The sequence below is a fragment of the Aythya marila genome (genome assembly GCF_965140915.1).
Source record: "Aythya marila genome assembly, chromosome: Z".
In the NCBI taxonomy this organism is placed as follows: domain Eukaryota; kingdom Metazoa; phylum Chordata; class Aves; order Anseriformes; family Anatidae; genus Aythya; species Aythya marila.
Window position 1 is genome coordinate 8,114,136 of NC_139080.1, and position 20,780 is coordinate 8,134,915.

General features: G+C 44.1%; 1 protein-coding gene across 14 annotated transcripts in view; it reads left to right on the top strand.

Moving 5' to 3' along the window:
- CELF4 (CUGBP Elav-like family member 4) overlaps positions 1 to 20,780 on the top strand; it is a gene marked incomplete at both ends in the record, with an annotated part of 674,262 nt that overhangs the window by 630,041 nt on the left and 23,441 nt on the right. For 11 of the 14 annotated variants that reach the window (XM_082784118.1, XM_082784126.1, XM_082784119.1 and 8 more), the window contains 3 exons: positions 1,773 to 1,922; positions 14,300 to 14,365; positions 16,160 to 16,240. In XM_082784118.1, the coding sequence (XP_082640244.1) occupies positions 1,773 to 1,922; positions 14,300 to 14,365; positions 16,160 to 16,240 (297 nt within the window). The remainder of the gene's footprint in view (positions 1 to 1,772; positions 1,923 to 14,299; positions 14,366 to 16,159; positions 16,241 to 20,780) is intronic. The other 3 variants (XM_082784127.1, XM_082784120.1, XM_082784131.1) reach the window with 1 other exon arrangement.

Sequence of the window (20,780 nt, forward strand, 5' to 3'; positions counted from 1 at the left end):
CTCTCCTTCCATGCTGTAAATCTGCACCTGGTGTAGCTGCAGTAAGATGCCTCAAACTGGGGATGAAATCCACAACTGGCATGCAGCAGTGCCATTTGTTCTCTGTGGTGGCATTATGCCAGTCCTCCTCCGACTACAGATCTGACCTCTCCAGGGGGTTCTTTAAAAGAAGAAAATTAAAGAATTGCAATGAATATGCCTAAACTTCCTTACACATGCACAAAATAGCAAGTGCAAATCCCTTGCTGCAATTTTAGAAAAAACTACTTACATTGCCTATGCAAATAAAGGAGAGATCCAGAAAAGAAACTGAAATTTTAACTAGCCTTTGTGATTTGCAATTTGATGGCATATGCTTCGAGCATTGCCTTTGGACTGGGTTTGCCACCACCAACTCCCAGTATCCCCACTGAGGACATTTTTAAAGGCCAACACCATTTAAATAAGCAAAGGGAAAGCAGCAGCTTGTCTGCTCAGAGTATAAGAAAAGAGATGAAATATTGCCTGCTTCTTGGGCTGCTCAAATCAGAACATATAGAAACAGCTCATGAATCTTACTGGCTCTCTTAAAGTACCAACACAGATTTAAGTAGTCAATACTGTGTTGTTGGACTGACCCATCACGGTGTACTGCTATGGCGAAGAAAATTTCTTCAATCAGTTTAAAAAAAGTTTCCTGCAAAAATGGTACGTTCAGTCAGTAGTATACCCTGACACAGAAGGATATTGCTGAAGATAAGATAGTTTAGCTTCACACACAGTTGGCAAGAGAAAAGTATGGTTTCATACATATTGAAAACTGATTTGGGGTCTCCAGAAGCATCCTGAAAATGATTCAAGAAGCACAGACTGTCCAGTCATTTTAAACTGACATAGGAGAAGACAATAAGATAGCAGAGAGATTTTATTCTCCCCTCAGAAATTTAAGATTTCTTCACTAGTGTGAATATCCTTCTTCACAGGATCCCACCCAAAACTTACAGATTAAATTGTGTCTCTGAAATAGCAGCATTGCAGCCCCCCATGGGAGGGGGCTGGGAAGAAGGGGAGGAGTATGGTTCCATGAAAAAACAAATCTAGCACAACTTTTGCCCCTTTTCAGAGTGAGATCCTTACTAAAACTCTACAAAGTCAGGCTGGGGCCAAACAACACTAAAAAATGTATCAAGGGATGCCTTTAGGCTATAAATCAATTTGCCAAATCTTTTCAGTATCTCTGATGCTGAGGAAGTTTAGTTTGCACTTTAAATGTGTATTCATGAGAGAGTGCAGAAAGAGTAGCCCTGAAAATCACTACACCCACAAAGCTGACATCTCCAAAGAGAAACTGTAGAAAGGTGGGACTGTGAATTTGTTTTTGGTGCTAAATGATATCTAGGAAAGAAATGCCTACTTATTAAGCCATTAAACATGTAGTACTCCAGGGAGAGAGTTGAGGAGGAAGCGTGATATTCCTAGTGTCTTCTATGACTTGATGTTAGTTGTTGATTTAGTCTAGAGATAGATCACCAAAGACATGCCTCTCTGTTGAAGGAAGCTTTGCAAGCCGTTCTTATGTTAAGTGCTTTCCAAATAGGGGAGCAATGACAAGTTTATCCTGTGATGGTGTGAGCAGTCCCTTTTGTTGTGAGAAAATTTGGAAGATTTTTCATTTCTTGAGTTATCAGAAGGCTTCTGCGTGGTGATCACAGCTGCTGTGTCAGTAGCTTTCTCCAGGTAGTTATTGCTTCGAGTACTCATCAGCTTTAATTTTGTGTTCTCCTCACTTGCAGGTGGAAGCACGCCTCCTGGCATAACTGCACCAGCTGTGCCTAGCATCCCATCTCCAATTGGGGTGAATGGTTTCACTGGCCTCCCGCCGCAGGCTAATGGGCAGCCCGCCGCAGAAGCCGTGTTTGCTAATGGCATCCACCCTTATCCAGGTAAGTCAGACCACAGCCGGCTCCTTCAGTCCTAGGGAAATCATCTACATCTGAAGTAGTGTAAGCTGCTTCAGAAGGATTGTGCCTTGCACCTTCACACCATGGGCACAGGCAGTGGGTGCTGGTCTCCAAAATAACAGCTGCATTCAAACCCTGTTGCCTTACCAGGTCTGAAGAGTGAAGCTCTCTCAATACAGACACAGAACTGGCTCAGCTTCACCCTTTAGTGGTACACCACCAAGGCACAGCTGCTAGGATTCATAGACTGTGACAAACTCAAAAGATCCAGTATTGAAGGGGTAATTTTGCAAGTCCTGGCAGTCAGGAATGAATGAGGCAGATTAAAGAATAAGTACCTGCCTCTGTACTGGTACATACCAAATATATGAACACATTGAAGCTGTAATCACCAAGAACTTAGGGTTCCTTAATGTGCACTAACATCTTTCCATGGTCCTCAGGATTTGATATGGCCCTCTGCTCCAGGCTGTGCTTTTGCTGGAAAGATTTTCCTAACCAATTGGTGTACACTAATAATACCAATCATAACAATAACATTTTAAATAAATTTTACTATTTGATCCTAGTCACCAGCTGGCAAAGGTGTATTTTACCCTGGGGCACTCAGATTAATCTACTCTGTTAGTAAGTCAAACATTCATCCAGATACTCCAGCCAAAAATCCTGCAAAAGCCCTAATAAAAAAAAAAAAAATCTTTCCACTTCAACCAGTCCTGAAAACTCAGAAGATTCAACATCACTTGGGACTTTATGAGCTACAAGGAAAAACATCACATAACACAGAAGTGCAAAAGTCTTGCCTAGTTACTGGCCAAAGTCACTGGAAAAAAAAAAATAATAAATAAAATAAAAAGAACACAAAACAACTGCGAATGCAGCAAAGAAAAGTCCAGAAATATCAAGAGTATTGAAAAAAATAGTTATAATCTCTTCCCACACACACCTCATAAACATTTAGCTATAAGTTCAACTTTAAGCAGAATTGAAATCAAGGGACTTACTGTGCTAGGAGTTAGACATGTGTACAAGTTTGTAGCAGGTTAGAGGGATGGGGAGCTCTTGGTAGCTTATGGGGAGGCATCAGAAGATTGAAGGAAGCCTTAGTGTGCTCACTGAGCCACCACAGCAAGAAAGGTGATATAAATATACCCATTGGTTCATCTAAGCATCTACCTGTTTGCCAGTCTGTCATCTCTCTGTTTATCCACCCATTTCTACATCTGTCTTTTTTTCTGCTTTATCTAGCTCCTCTTAGCTAATTTTCCGTGATACATTACTGCAGATATCCGAGAAAAGATGATCTCTCTAGATGAATCATAATGATTTGAGCTTTCATTACTACCTCCAAATACTCCCATAATTAAAGAAAGCTTTGAGTTAGGTATTTCATCTAAGATTATATGAAAGTCAGTGGCCTTAATGTGATCTCCTCTGAGTTTTTGAGACTCAGCCAGCCAGCAGTCCATAGTAAGTCCGTGCACAAACACCAAAAGCCTGACACACTGAAAGGTAAAAGTCATCCTTGCTTCACTTGCCTGCAGGATGAGGGTCTCCTTTCTGCCAGTAGAGCTGAGTTCCAAATATTTGGCTTTCTGTGAAGTTGGAATTTATCTCGGCATGTCCTCAGCAATACATTGGTCCTTCCTAGGGCTCAGCTTACTCATAACTCAGCGACATCCTAAGTGATAGCAGAGGTGTAAAGTGGTCAGCCAGAACCTTACCGCTCATTTTATTTCTGCCTGTCCCCAGTAGCAATGAAACCTTGACAGCTAGCTCCTTTGTAGCAGGTTAGATGTAGGACACATCATGTGTTTACTCCATCATATTCTCTTCCTTCTCATGAGCATTAATGCACTCTCCAAAACTTTATTCCTTGCCACAGGCTTTATTGAGGCCTGGAGCTTACCAGCATTAAAAGATAAATAAATATATAAAAGGATTAGACATTTATGTGGATAATGAGAACATCTACAGTCACATTAGACTGTATAAAAATGTAGAAAAGACACAAACCTTCATGTTTTGTGATATAATCCAGCCACTAATTGCTTGGGGTTAGAAAGAAATTTTCATCACTGGGCAGCTTATTCCATCATTGTTCATTATGGGATTTTTCGCACTTTCCTCTGTAGCATCTGTTATTGGCACTGCCCTGTGGTTCTGCATTTCTGAATGCAAGGGTGGAAATAAAACATTAAAGCTAAGCATGCAATTGCACTAACACTATAGAGAAGAAAAGAACATGCCAGTCCCTATTCAAAGTCAGCAACTTCCTTCCAAACAATTTTCTTTTATGATATATTTCTCATTCTGAAAGTGGCCAAGAGTGCTGCAGTATTATGTATGTAACCATAGCAAGACTAGTCTTGCTATGGTTATGACTTGCTATATATTGTTTAATGCCTGAATTTTGCTCTCAGATACTCTTTCATACTCCACCAAAAAAAAACCTGAAATGTGGGTTCTGACCATTATATCCTGTAGCAGAATGTGCTTTGTTGCCTGAAAATAGCAAAACAGGACCATCAAAATCTGTAGAGGCATGACATCCACATCATTCTGACCCAAATAAATCCGATTAATTGTGTGCTTTGTCTACATGTCCACCTTTGAGTCTAGCTATAATATTTTTGATGTTGCATCTAAATGACTTCAGAACTCCAGTCTTTGCTCTATAAAAGCAGGTCCAAATCATGTAGTTGCATTTGCCCTGTAGTTTCACTTTTTTTTTCTGTCTTCACCGATGTTCCTTTTAATATTCCCTTTGTCTGGAGCAGGAACAGACACACGGTATCTTTTGGGTCTTAGGTTTTTCACTACTGAAAATCCCATGACTCTGGGGCAAAGGCAAGAGCAGGTCGGACATCCCTACTCACCAGATCTTTGATCACAGCTACAGTCCCTGCAGGAGTTCTCTCTTCCTGTGACTTTGGTTGGGCTATGGATCCATGCAGCACCAGCAGAAAACAATTCAGACATATGCTTGCAGACATACGCTTTGCAAGCCATGCTCACACCTTCTCCAAGCTCAACCAATACATACATAATGTTTCACAGGGCACTTTTTGGCATGGACAGAATCACAAGGGAGCAAAATCTTCTCCTTCAACTAGTATGAGTCCCTCTGGAGATTTGGCCTTTTTGTGCATTAGTGCCTGCCCTTTAGTCTTTCAACTTGCAGAGCTATTGAACATGGCAATGTGTCACAACACATGGTGTGGACAAAGAGCATAATCTGTTGTGCCATGTTCTGGCAAGTCACTTTGCAGCAGCACAAGAGCATTTGCCATTTTCACATTCATCATAGTAACAAGGATCGTGCTCTTCTGCCAACACTTCTTAGCCACCAAGAGCCCGGTGCCTGTCTTCTAAGTGTGTGACCTGCAATAACAGTGGAGGCCATCTGCACTGGTTTCTGCTGTGTTTCACACCATCAAAATTCTGCTCTCCAGGAATGGGTCTTGCCCCTACTGGATTGCATTGTGAGGATCTAGACAAAATGCTTGCTGCAAAAATAAAGCCTCCTCAGGAAGAGAAGAGGAAGGCGACAGGAGAAAACTGGGAGACCTAAGGATATCAAACAAGAGAAAGAGACAGGAACAACTGTCACAGGTTCAGTGACTCAAAATGAGGGAACTGGAAGGGTGCACAGAGCACAGCACTCAGAAAAGAGTGGGCACTGCTGCTGTCATCTTCTGCCAAGTGATGTGCCCAGGAAGCATAAATTTAGCCCATACTATCCCAGGCCAGGGTGTGTCCAGCCCAACTAGAGCCAGGGGTGGACCCAGCAGTAGGGTAACGTTGAAGAGCTTCAGATGAGGAATGTTTTCCAGGATGCTGGTTTCTTCAGTGCACTTAGTCTGGTGACTGAGGGCAACAAAACAAGACTTTCCTCAGCTGTCCATAATGCACTGTAAATATGTTACCTCATTCACAGCTCTCAGTGCTGCTGTTTCTGATTGCCTAGCACAGCCAGGAATAGCTTTATAACTCCTCATTGCAGACACTGCAGAAGCCCCTCCACTCTCCTTTGCTTATGCAGTAGGCACATCTGGGCTAGCAAGACAGCAAACTCCACTTCATGCCCTACTTGAGGCCCACTCCTCTCTGGTGAGGACTAGCTGTCAGTACTACTGGGCAGCCAAGCCTTTAAGCCCACCTTTCCAAGCCGCAGCTGAGACTGGCAGCAGAGGTGTCCCCCACAGGTGAATTCCTGCGCTATAGAAACTCATGTCTTAGGAACTGATGCAACACCATAAATTCATTTTCCTTGGCTCAACAAAGAGCTGTCGGGCAGTAACCAGTTTCACCCATTGCCAGCAGAGACAAGATTCAGGCTCCATCTGTAATTATTATCATTAACCAAGCTCATTTTGTAGGGGAGGAGTTGCCGGCATGCTGATATGGCAACCTTATCTATTAGCTTCTCAATTAGCTAGCAGCATTGCTGATGGGCAGGCTGCTGCTCCAGGCCAGTCAGTCACAGGATTGGTCCCGATCACAACAGACACCCTCTGGTGGCATTGGCCAGGATCAGGGATTCCTCTGTGCAGGCAGACAAAGGGACTGGCTTCCCCCACCCCAGCGCATGCCCTGACATTTCAAAGGGGTCACACAGAGTTTCAAGAGCAGGTGAACAAGAAGAACAGACAAGGAGTGACCTTCCTGCACCTGTAGGAGGTCCAGGATGAAAGTCAAGCCCCATAGCATTCAGTCTGGTCAGACACCATGCCCTAGAAATTACCTGGCTCAGCAGCCCCGAGGCTAGGTTGCTTGCTATAGGAAATCTTTAGCTTCGTTGTGTTTGTCCACCCTAAATCCCTGAGTGAGAGCTTTCCCTCTCATATCCTGTATCAGCAGTTCAAAAAATGCAACAGTGAGCTCCTGCAACATCATTATGACTAGGAAGCATTTATTTGACCCATTTGTAACAATCTGCCACGTGCCATAAACCACGCTTTACTGGTAAAATAAATAAGTGAAGGAATGCACTCATTAAAAATATAATAAGTTGCCATCTTCAATTGTAGTCTAAGCTACTTTAATGATGCTGTGTACTTCCAACGATCACACTGCAGCCATAATGAATGAGGTTGTTTAAGGCAGCTGTGGGAGCCTTTCCAGAGCCAAAGTGTTTTCTCCTCTGATCTGGAAGAAGGTGTAAATACAAAGCAGGCACTGCATTAAAGTTTTCAGAAGTACCTAAGTGAGTTAACACCTTGAGCTTTATTTTTCAGAGGTGACTTAGAGCAAGCTCCCAAAAAAATATGGAGTTAAGTGCCCTAATAGCTTTAAAAACCTGACCACAATATATGTGTTTATGGGCTCAGGCAACAGGAGGGAAGCCTGGTCCTGGTCCATTCTGCTGTTGAATTAGTACATCTCCTTGGGCAACCACCTTCACCTTGCTGCATTTCTGAGTCTTCTGTGTCTTTCTTGCTTTGCCCACTGGAAGCTCTTCATGGGCAGACATGACTCGTACTGTGTGTTTGCACAGCACCCATCTCAGCAGGGGCCCAATTGTGGATGAGGCTTGGAGGCAGGACTATTAGGAATATACTAAGGATAATCCTAATTTCCAGGGATGCACTATATGAATTCCATAGTATGGCCATTTGTTGTCCTAAACAAGCATCTCCTATGCCTGAGGACGCTACAAAAAGATATTTCTAACCCATGAGATGGAGCAGGGGGCACAAATTCCCTGGGTTTCGTGGCTCCCCTGATTTGTACAGGAAGAGACAATAGGACAACATGTCTTTGACTGAGTGGTGTCCTAAATGACAAAACGAGACTATAAAACACAGAATCAGTCTCTGTTTTCTGCCGGATCAGCACATTCTTTCTATTATTGCAGTTATTGTTGTGTCTGAATACCTAATTAATTACAACAGTAAACGCTGGCTTCTTTAATCACAGCATCAGCTGTCCTAATCAATCTTAATAATATGGAATCTGTACTATGGCACCCATGAATTTTAATCTACATAAATTTCTTAAGACCTCTCGCAAGCTTGTTGTACGAAATGATATAATTATGGATATAGATTAGGGCTGTAGAGAGTGATTTAAATTGGATTTAAGGAGAAGGTGAATAGAGCCCTCCCACTCAGTTATTTATTTATTTATTTTAATCCTGGTCTTCACTTTGATTTGTCGTGCTATCATTATTTTATGTCCCCCCCCCACCCTGACTGAGCAGTGCTGGCTCCATTTGATCACCCTGCACCCCGCACCTGCCCTCTCAGAGGCTGCAGAGACAGGTCCAGGGAGAGGTGTAAGATACGCCTGGGTCTGTGAGAGGAATGAATAGATGGGGCAGAGCACAAAGCTGTGGATCCAAGTGATTACATGCTTTTGTAGATCAGTGAAAGGAACAGTGCTGGAAAATAGGGTGAAATAGGTGAAATAAAGCAAGACTGCCAGGCAATGCAGTCAGTGAAAAGAAGGGTTTTGAGGGTATATCATATAGGTGGAAGGTTTGCTAGCTTCTGTCAAAGTGAAATCCTAGGGTGTGCAGGGGCCCAAGATTTGCCAGGCCCTGTTTTGTCTCTCAGAAACTGGAGCCTTCTGCTTCCAGGCAGTAACCAGAATAGTTTTTCCTCACCACCTCCACTGGTTTCAGTGCAGTTCCTCCTGATTTCATCCCTGAGATTCCTCTGTCCTACAACCATTTTCACCTGGGGGACCCACATAACATCCCAGCGGCAGGGACCATAGCTGGGCTACAGGCATCTCAGGAGGGATTCCGTATACAACGTCCCTTAAACTAATTTTATTTATTTTTAGCATGTGCTTCTTACTGCCACCTCCACCCTTTCATTCTCTGACAAAAGCTAAATGTGGGGTCTAACACTACCTGAATGCTCCCTTAAAAAGTTGGACTTCAATCTAGAGTTATATCAGTAGTAGGAAAGCTTCCTGATGTTAATTTTAAAGCACTGGTATTTCGTGCTGACTTGGGAAATCATCCCTGGTTTTTGGCATCAGGCAAAGGATTCAGAAAGTGACATTAACAGATCTACTTTCTTTGAAGGACTTGGGAGTCATTTCTTGACTTCTGCCTAATGAATAAGTGCTGCCTTCGTTAAATTTATATTTATGGCTATATAGTAGGTCATTGGCTTGTTTTATGTCTCCAGGTTTATGGAAGGTTATCTGCCATGGTCACCTTGTGGCATCTTGGCCAGGATTGTCTTGCAAAGAGACAATAGTATCTGAGCAGAATTTTTCCCGTGGAGATATGGAAATTATCAAATTAATATAGAGGCAATGTCGAGGGATAAGGCTCTTGCCCTGAGCTGCCAAATGAAGTTACTATTAGCATCTGTTTTCACAGTACACCTTTAGTTTGCCCTGGCAAGGCCAGATCCTCAGCTTCTGTAAAGCAGCACGGCTACACTAACTTCAGTGGGGCTGATGTGATTGATACTTGTCCTCAGGCCTCTCGGGAGCTTCTCTGCTTTTTTTCACTTCACCATCTGATTCCCATTTAATCACATTACATCACGTTTGATCTCTCCAATGTCTGTATATTGGTCATAAGATCTTCATGAATATGATGACAAGGAAAGCTATTTCAAATGGTATCAATGGGCAAATCTGTACACATTTGAGGTCTTTTCCTGATGTTACAACATAGATATACACGTGTTCTGGTCGAAAAGCCCTTGTAGGTCCTGTATGATATTCTTGTTCCTCATCTAGTGTCTCCCACATTCCCGTAGATCTTACCTGGCCTTACTTAGCTATTCACCTTCTAGATCACAGTGGACTTGAACCCCAGCACAAACAGCACAGACAACATGTCATCTATAAAATGAGCACGGTTACAGGGAGTGCTTGTGAGGACAAGTTGCAGGAACAAGGGTGCAGCATTATTATGCATGTTTGCATGGATGTTAGTCTGGTATGTTTTTTTGACAGTGTGTAACCATTATCAGAATGCAGTGATCACTCTCTTGAAAAGGATACTTGAAAAATTCAGAACTATTCATAAAAAATTGAAAGAAAGGCTCAAGATGCAGAAAGTTTCCCCATCTCTGAATTTTGTCTGTCATAATCCCAGGGATGTCAGATCCATTAGTTGTTGCCATACTAACTTCAACTAATATTTGCAGTAACAGAGAAGACTTGTCAGCTGTGTGGGAAGAAGGGGTCACAGAGACAGTGTAAATCTACCTTAGAGGAGAACAATCATATTACGTTATGTGCATCTTACCAAGAGTAAAGCAACTTTCCTTCCTGGTCTCTTGCTGAGACACAAAAATGATTTACATCTCCCCATCACTATAAATTTTAGCATACGTTACACTCCATCCTACAGTTACAAACAACCCTGGGGCAGGTTAGCTCTGGATCATGAGCCCCTCATACTTCTGAGCCCTTCCTGAACTTCACACTGGTCATTAGTATGTAGGAGGGCTGTCACTTTGCTGAACACAGCATGGCCACAACCTCTTCAAATGTCTAATCAGTGTCTTGAGATTTCTGGATCCATAACAACCATTGGCTTCATCCATACTACAGCTGGGAGAACAGGCGGTTATGCCCTTCACTAGGTTTAATTCATCTGGCACAGTGAGTGGCAGCATGAAGATATGCTCATGGCTGCCCAAGCTACCCTGGCTTCATGCCAGGGTACCCAGCCAGCCCTGGAGCCTGTGTCCCTGCATCTTCCTAGCCCATGTTGGCCAGCATGGGCACATCCACTGTACTGAAGTCACATCTTCATTTGCTGAGTAAACACACCATCAGAGCTAAGGAAGATGTATTCTTCAGTGAGCAAAGGTCATCACTTTTATTTTTAAGAACTCCCAAGTTAAATCCTTGCAGGTGGTGAATCACCACAACTGCCTCTCCCAGACAGCCAAGGTAGGGCATGAGGCTCTGAACAAAACACAGAGCACCAAAGTGGGGGCTGCTGCCTCCCCATGGGATTTGGTGCTACAGCCCAGAGGTGCTTTTGCTTTGCTCCTTTTCAAGAGCATCCAGGGACTCTTGGTCCAGTGTTGCAGTCCTGTGTGTCAGGCTAGCCACAAACACCTTGCATCTTCTTTACCTGTGAGTAAATGATTCCCAGCTTGGATCAAAGCTGACTGAAATAAAGGGACGAGTTATCCCATTGACTTGCATGTGCTGTGAGCCAGGAGGAAATTCTCTCTGTAATCTGGGGCACAAAACAGTCTCTTGAGAAAGAAACTCCCAGTTAGATACTCCCCTTGCTGACAAGTCCTGAAGGCTCAGGGAAATAATGAACTCTAAAAGCTTTGTGTGGGAGGGAAAAAGGCTGCATTTAAATGCCTGTTGTTCCAAACCCTTTAAATAAAGCATTTGCCCAGTTTTAATATTTAATCTTAAAGGTGAACGGTGATTTTCAGTATATATTACCTACACTGAATGGCTTACTTTTGACGGGCAGAGTATGGCCCTGAAGAGAGGCAAGATATCCTCACATGTGGTAAGAAGAGGAGCTCCCCAGTGACCTGGGAGGTCCCACTTAGTTTCTAGAACTAGCATAAAGACAGCAGCTGTCCTAGGACATCACGTTCATCATCCGTATGATGTGATTCTTATGACATGCTTTCTCTCTGAGGAAGTGATCAACCCCACCACAATTTAATCCAGTTGAAGGTCTAAGTCCAGAACTGGGTCCAGGGAAAGGAGTTTAATTGTGAGAAGGATTTTATCCTGGACAAGTCAAAATCAGTAGAAGTATCAGGTTTCCTTCAAGAAAGGCAAACCTGCACTCTCATGCCCGAGAAGCCAGAGGTAAAATAGCTTCTTCGGAGGGTTTTGTCATTGTGGGCAGGATGTAGACTCAGGTATAGATTGGAGAGTAGACAGTTTCCATGCATGCCCACCTAAGACAAGGAAGAAAGAAAAGGACCACAGTTGAATAGGTACAGCTCCACATATCAACAGAGAGGCAGTCATTGCTAATTGCCAGCATGTCAGAGAAGGAAACAGCATGCCCAAGTCCAGCCTCAGCTTTTACACTGTCTTTCTGCATGGCCTGCAGATTAAGCAATGCCAGCATGGACATCTTGGAAGAAATGTTCACCCATACTGCTGTAATGCATCAGGACATCAGCTAGGTGCTCTGCATCAGTCTGCAAACCCCAGCAGCCCAGTTTGGGGCCTGGTGTCTCATCCTATACCATGCCTCCCTGGGAAGCTGATTTGTGGTTTCTGACAGGTGTGACCTTCTGCTCCAGCTAGGCTGACCTAGGGCAGAGAAAGGAAATGCTATGGGTGTATCTCCTGAGCAGCAAAGATAATTTCTTTTTCTAGCTCAATAAGCAGATGGGTACCACCAAGAAAGGGCAGTTGCCTTTGGGGCTGGCACAGTAGATCAACTCCTTTCCTTCAGACTGCAAGACCATAATTCTCTTAAAGACTCGCTCCCTCTAACATGTCTCCTTTCTCACCTTGCTCAGGATGTACCTTCTGCGTGACAGCACATGGTCTGTTTGGGGGGTCCAAGTTATTAAGATCCTTTCTCCCAGGGGAGCACAGGAACTGCTATATCACTCAGCCTTTCATAACCATTCAGTTTTCTTCTGTAGCAATATGCTCAACAGCCTGTTTTTAGAGGAAAACAGGTTTGAACAGAGGTTAAAAAGAATAGACTTTGGTCACTCCCTTCTTCAAGATGGGAGGAGTAAGTGGAAAACAGACTTTATATTTTGCAAACATAGTTTCCTGCAGTTTCCTCCAGTTTCCTGAAACATCTACACTTGAAAAATACAGGGTTACATCCCTGCTATGCATTCCACTGATCTCCAGAGGCTTTAAGGAATCGTTCTCTTGCCCCTTTTCAAGGGGTGCATATCCTTACAGTAATGCAGTGCTTTCCCATTTGACATGCACACTGTGGGACCTGCCAAAAGTCCCACCTGCCAAAGCAATTCAACCAGCCATCTTCCAGCCTAAGACTACAATCCCACCTGTTTCTTCCTGTGACTACCCTGATGACCCAGTAATACCCATAATCAGCGGGAGCCTCCAAGACTCAGCCAGCCAACTGAGTTTCTCCCCTCCAAGTTTGGTCTTACCATTCCTCTTTGCACTTGGGGAGATAAATGTACTAGGAGACCTTACAAGCTGCCATCATGATCGATGGTAATCTTTGCCATTAAGGATCAAGTCCGTAATTGCATCTGTAACAAAGCACTTTGTCCATGTTCCCTGGTTCCGTAGCACTCATGTTTGCCACTGCATCATGCACTTTGGCATCTAGCCAGTCTCTCTCCTTGACTAGGTCAACAGCACCAGCAGGTTTCCTTCCAAGAGGACCCATCAGGTGCAACCTCCAAGCCCTTTCCTCCAGCTACACCTCTGCTCTTGTAGGAGGGAAGAAGGTGGGAAGGAGGGGGGAAAGCAGCAGTTCCCTCAGGGATCATCCTAAAAGTATGAAGCTGGAGGGACTGAATAAATGTAGAACTATGCAGCACCAATAAATACAAATTAAACTCATAACAAGAAGTGAAATATTAGGGCCAAGGTGACATTTGGACTGGAGGTTCAGCCAAGCTTTGCTTTAAATATTTTATTGCTGCAGATAAAGAAAGAGCTTATCCAACACGTTTCACTCTCTCTCACTCTCTCTTCTCTCCCTATCAACCAAAGGGGAAAAGGAAAAAAAAAATCTTAACCAGCTTTGGTTGTATTTGAGATAGACTTCAAAGTTTCACAAAAATAAACAGTTTTAGGGGGAGGAATGCACACTTGTAAAGGGAAAAAATGCACTTTGAAGCCAGCTAGGGACTGCATGCTTTACACAGAGATCCCCAGCATCCTCCTGGAGCAGACAAGTGGTGTCCCCCTCCCGTTCAAGCAGCCTCTCCTCCCTGTGCAGGGGTCTGCCCAGCAGCAGCATGGTCCTTCGAAGGGATGTCAGGGTGGAAGGAGCCAGTGCTTTGTTCTCTTCTCCTTCCTCCTGCTATGCCCCTGTTGTTTTCTGCTCTGATTGAAAGTTTCATGCGCCTGTAGCCATCACTGAGATCTGAGTGTGCACAGCACCTAACACAGCATCAGTCCTGGCTTAGGATGAGGGCTTTTTGGGGTTGACTGCTGCAATGCCAAAAGTCTGTATGAGTAGATGTGGTCTATAATTTAAACTTGGGAAAAATAGAAGAAAAGTTTGTCTGCCTTCTGCTCTGAAGTCGCACAGGGTAATGGACAGTTGGGGGACTGTTATTATGGGGGTACTGCACCGCATTGTCTGTAGGGCAAGCAAGATGCTTAAGCCTCTGGGTTTGTCTGTCCCACACCAGCCATTGATGAGGGAAGAGAAAGGGGGAGCATCCTTCATGTTTTAATCCCTTAATTCCTTCTCTCTCTTGTCTCCACAGCACAAAGCCCCACTGCAGCAGACCCCTTGCAGCAAGCCTACGCTGGAGTGCAGCAGTACGCAGGTCGTTAGTATTAACACTTTCTCCCAGTAAACCTTTCTCTTCTCTAAAGCCTTTAATCTCTGAACACACCTAAGGGGGCTGGGGCAAGGGAGGTGTTTGCTGAGACAGGGACACCAGGGCCATGGATCCTCAGATTAAATTCACTCTACTCATGAAAACAAAGACGCAGGGTCTTCTACCCCAAAGGAGGCGATCTTCAACCATAAAACACCAGGGAAAGGCTCCCACTGACCTGCACTTTGGTGCAGCTTCATTGACAGAACCAGGTTGGGTCTCCTTAGCACAGTGAACAAGTAGAAAATCAGGACACTTGATTTGGGGGACACTTTCTGTAGAACAAAAAAAAAAAAAAAAAAAAAGAGTGTTTTCTGAGTGCTGTAATGAGCAGAGTAGATGGGCAGCCAGACCCTGCTGTTCCTGGCAGGATTTGGGATGTCTGCACATCCCAATGTTGTGGGGTACGCAGGTTGGCCACGCATAAAACACCTCAGCACTGGCTAACTGGCTAGCTCTGGTGTGGCTGGAGGAGCAGCTGCTGAACCCAGGGCTACCACACACACACCAAAAGCTATCGTCTCTGGAGTCAGCCTCACTACACCACTGGCCATATCCCAGCTAGTTAGTCTGAGGCCTGCTTAGAAGCTGCAGATGTACTTCTGGTTCCTCAGCAGCTTCTTCACAACTTCCAGTGGGTCAGCTTCTGCTGACTCTCACGTTGCCCTGTACGCAGAGCTGCTCCTTTGCGGCTGATGGACTGACACCAGCCAAAGTGACCTGGTGCAGATCATGACCCTGCTGTGTTCAGCCTCCCCTTGCGAGGTGTCCATGGCCAACGTTGCGAGGAAGCTGCCACCCCAAAGTCATTATTTCCTGTGGTAACTGGAGCAATCATGGGCTCCCGCTGAGGAATGGCTATTATCTCATGTCAGCACTGTATCTGGAAACTTAATTTAATTCTCCATGTAGGGCTTCATTTGCCGGTGTTTTAGTTATTGTCATTTATTGCTTGTGAGGTTTGATAGATGGGAAGCAGCTCAACCCTTTGAGCTGTTAATTAACCCCTCTGCACACACATGGCCCCTATCCCCCTCTCTCTGGGCTCACAGGCGACCCGTACTCTGTATTTTTAGCAGCAAGGCACATCATCTACCATCTGTGGTACTGAATGGCTCCCCTTGTCTGCATGGTGGGGGAGCTGAGGTGGGGAAAATTGTTTAATTGCCGCACACTGTTTCCACTGTGTCTGCGTGAAAGAGAAAGTGTCTGCAGACATGAAAGGAAATATATATCTGAGAGTGTATGCACGAGTGTACCTATATGGGGTGTGTGCATATGAAGGTTACAGTAAGTGAGAGGAAATATACGTGTGAACTGTTACCATGAGCATGTGAAATAATCAGAGTGCAGAAGAGATTACACAAGGAAACGCACATGAGCACTGCACGTGACTGCCAGCACAGGCATCAATGTGCTGAGCTCGTCAATGAGCACGCATGTAATACCAACAGGGATGGTTACACATCTCTGGTGGGGGAGATCTCAGTGGAGACCCCCATTTAGACGACATGGTTGTCCTCAGTGCTACTGTTAGGATGTTGAAGGGAGGTTGGGTCTTCAGGGCCAAGTGCAACCACCTGGAGCACCGCTGTGATGTTTTACTGCACCTCAGGCAGTACAAGGCTAAAATCCAGAGAGAAAGCCCACCTCCAGCTTGGTGTGATTGTTGACATAAAAGCTCCATGCTTCCCAGCACTGAAATCTGTCCTTCTTTCTTCTCTCCCTTTCTCTCCCCCATAGCTGCTTATCCTGCTGCTTATGGCCAGATTAGCCAAGCGTTCCCACAGCCGCCTCCCATGATCCCACAGCAACAGAGAGAAGGTGAGTGAAGGGTCTGTTCTCCTTGCTGGACCCAGCATGCCATCCCCACCACATTGGTTCCCCTTCTCACACACCTAGAGAGCATCCATTAAATGTCCCATTGCTTTGAATCCCTGGTCCACTGAGTCTTTTCTCAATTCCCGTATGTGGCATCATTGGCACTAACTATAATACGTGTGAACATCCTTGTGGGGAATAGCTGCTGAGATCTGTCTTCTCAGCCCTCAGGGACGGGAGCATGCTGATGTGCATGGGCCATGGAAAGGCCTGGTAGCAACGTAGGCAATAACATCCAGTGGGGATTGTTAAAGACAGCCAACAGGAATGTGGAACAAAACCACAGTTGCATTAGAATAAAGAATTTAATATGAAACAAAGCACTGGTGGCCCTTCATTAGAAGCCAGTGATGTCATTTCAGACACCTACTGTTTAGTGGAGCTGATAGAGTCTTTTCAGCTTCCCTTGATAATCAGGAAACAGAAATCATCCCTTTTAGAGCGTATTATCTGTACCAGGATGAGATGAATCATATAGCAATGGTACCTATTTCTTTACATTGACTGTGAGAGGAGCCTGGGTTATGTAGCCTATAGGACAGGTTGCACTGGAGACATGAAAAGTAAGGAGAGGTGAATCTCCCATTATTGCATGTAAATGTTTTGGGAGATATCCATGTCATGTAATGCTTTGCACCCAAAGGCTTGCCTGAACGAGGAAAGGAGTCCCTCATGTTTCCTTTACAATCAGCGGGGAACTTTGGGATCCTCAGAGGAAACACACTCAGGTAATCCCAACTGTCCTCCAGAGAGTCCACTGCTCTTGCTCGACTAGAAGAGGAGACTGCTTGCCTAAGTGAGGCGTTTAAGTCAGTTGCTTCCGCCTAGTGTAGAGATCCTCATTTTAAAAAATGAATTTCTGCTTTTATCCTCTATTAGGTCACTAATTTGGATATGTTCTATGTTATATGTGCTATTATATATATATTATGACATTTAATATTTTAATATGGTGTAACAGTCAGAGTGAAATGAATCAATACTATCAAACTGAAACATTCTGATGGCCTAGAACTACTTTGAGGGAGAAATCTCATTTTGTGAGAAAATTAGAAATGTTGGCATTTCGATCTAATTTGGAATTAATTTTTTTCCGATGTCAGAATTTCCTGGGCAACACAACTTCCAGCTCCTGATTAGCTCTAGTACATGTCCCTGCTGTGAGAACAGATGCACAGACCTAACGTATCATTACAGAGATGTTTCCCCCATGCTGAAGGACTTTGCTTTTTATTACTTACTGGGGCTAGATTAAGCACAGGACAAAATGGCGAGCAGATCTTTGCTTAGCATAGCATTGTGCCAGGAACAATCAGAAGCAAGGGATAGCTGTTGTGCACACCCTGAACACCCACTGCCCAAAAACCCCTGAGTTTGCCAGGCACAGTGTGTCTTTGTGGGTTGAGGGTGAGTGTCACCCAGTGGACAAGTTATCTTATAACTCCTTGCTCCTTTCCATGAGCAGCTGGTATTGAGGATGGCTGAGGACCAGATATATAAGACAAACCCCTGGTCCAATGCAGGTTGCCATTCTCAGTGTCCTTCATTTTCCTGTAGCATTTAGCTCCTATGGATTTCTCTGCCATTTGCTAGAGGGAGAATCTCTAAGGCACAACATTATTTTAAGCAGAGAGTGAAGACCTGTAAGCCTCTCTAACCTTAAACAGGAAGATGGAGTAAGAGGGAACTGTAATAACAACAATGCGTGGTGCTGAAAAGAGTTCTTTATGTTTGCAAGGATGTGCACAAACATTGATTTGTTAATGAACCAGCCCTACCACAACAATAACATCGATGATCACATTGTTAATAACGATACTAACTCTTAGCTCCTGGATCCTGCTTGGATAACAAGCCCAGAGCTCCTTGCCTGCTGCATCATTCCCGTAGAGATAAGTCATTGCTTCCACATGAATGCTGAGGCTGCTGGCATTGGATGGGGTGCATAGGGTGGAACAGATCCAAAACGATCAAAGGTAAAGATGACAACGATCAAAGGTAGAGTCTTCATTCGGACCATGTCAACCAGGCAAAATGTGGGGGTAATTTCAAATTTGTATGGTATTACTCATCTTGATGTAGTTTCTGAAACTCAGAAATACACATTAAAATAAAGTGATGCAGGTTTGTGACTCCTGCACTCAAATATGCTGAGGGCTTGAATAGCAAATAGATGCAGAGCAGGCCATGAAGTTACAGCCTCTAAGTGTTTGCTGTAGAGGTGAGGTGTGTATTCCACTTACTGTGCATCCAACCATAAGGTTGCCTGTAAACTTTATGCAACCTTATGGCACAGCCTATTTTTAGTTACTGTTGGAAGAGTTCTGTGGTCATAGGCTCTCCTTATGACACTGATTCACAGTGCTGGGGATGCGATCACAGACAGCTAGCTGATCTCAGCTCAGGGATGTGGAGTTTACTCATGTAGACAGTGGACACCCAGGATAGACTGGGATGGCTGCTGTCCCCAAGTTAAGTGAGTATGAACAATCTGGAAGGTGAGGAGCCTGGGCAGAGCAATGACTTAGCTGCTCAGGTCCAACCAAGCCAAATTAACAAGGACACACAGCAGATCTCTTTGCCATGTGTTCCAGTGTTCACACGTACAAGCATTTCCATTATCCAACATGGTTTGCCTGTAATATAAAAACTATTCATAAACTGTGTGTTTCTTACAGCTTTTCTTTCCCTTTGTCTGAACCAAGACTATCTGTGTTTCTAGTGTATTAATGAGCAGAAATATCTATTGCTTAAAGCAATAAAGCCAAAATCCATGGTAGGTGTCAGGGTAGAAATGAACCTTGATTCTCTTTTCATAAAGTGTCGCAAGGGTTAGATTTTGAGCTGACTTACAGCCCTTTCGAAAACCAAAGTGAAGTGCTTAGTAAAGAATTTTAGTACTGTATTCAGCCCTGAACTGCCAAGTTTACTGATCTCCAATAATCCATTAACTCAGTCCAAAACAAGACCTTTCTCTTGACGGTTAGAGTTTTCACTGAGGTTTTGCCGTACCAACAGGGATCTTGCTCCAGTGATCCTGATCCCTTGGACACATCCTTGCCTGTGTGCACTGAGAACTACTTAGCTCTTCATAACATTCTGAGCTGAACAAATCTTGAATTCAGTTTCTCGAAAATATACAGACGTACAAAACAGTGGCCATACACATAACTGTGTGGTCTACCATGGACTGCCTAGATAAGCATGACTAGGAATAAAGGAAAAATGAGGTAGAAGGGCTGAGAGAGAAAGAGAGAGTTTGTTTTGTGAATTCTTTACCAAGGAGTCTAACTGTGATAGGTAACTTATGGATGGATGGATTTAACAAGAAATTGCTTCTAATAGCAGAATTTTCATGTGTGAGAATGATAAAACAAATCAAACTACCCCAGGTTGTTTCTCAGTAGCAGGTGGAGTTTTCAGCATCGGAAATTAGCAAAAATCTTCTGTAGATGGGAACTGAGTGAGTTTGGCCTTGAATATCTGAGTCGGTATGGGAAGCCACAGGATGAGTTTCACAGATACATTTCAGAGTAGAAATGGACTTTGAGGATGGTCTCTGCTCTTTCACCTCCTCCTGGTCTCTTCCTTTCAGTCTCCAAGCACTGTGAGTGAGACAAAGCTGAGCTCAAGGTGAGCTAAGGGTTGTTTTTTCCTTGAGCCCAATCTCTAAGCCTGGTGTAGATGAAATTGCTTGCCTTCTGATCTGCCTTATGCCTTAGTAGGTGTTTCTCAGCACATGCAGGCAGAATCCCTGCTCGTGCACAACACATCCAAGACCCCAGGAAATGCAGCTGGCATTTTTGAAAGAATTTGCCAGTTTTGCAGAGCAAACTGCTGGCTCTGGTGATGTCAGTGGGAATTTTGCCACTAATTGCAGCAAAGCCAAGATTTTACCCATTCTGTAATAATGTAGATCTCAAATCCCACAGCAGAAGTGCTCTGGGGCACGTTCAAACGAAGAAATGAAATTTTCCCTGCTATTCTGGACTATGGTCTTCTCCTGGGCAGAATTTTCTCAACCCTAACAGAGGCCTAAGGGGGTCGGTGTTTGTTTAACACTTTCAGACTGTTTCATATCTAGCTTATTATGCCAATAACTGCACATTGCATCTAACTGGACTGCAGCAAGGACTGGGGAAGAGCTAGTTGCTTAATTGGGAGACTAAGGAAAAGGCAGACAGGAGGTGAAAGGAAGAATGAAAAGCTTGACATGAAATAGGGGAACCTGACTGTGGGCCACTGAGGTTCAAAAGTAATTTAGTTAAGCAGATGACCGGGTGCCTAATTAGTTAATTATCCCACCATCCCACTATCCCCCCCATTTGGAATAAACCCTGTCACCATCCTGATGACCTCTAGGAAATGCACAAGATGCAAAGGATCAGCTGTTCCTTCATGACAGTCCTTTTAGCAAATTAGTAGGGAAAATTGTGCTTAGCAAATATTCATTAGGGCTTCATTTTCCATTAATCCAAAAGGA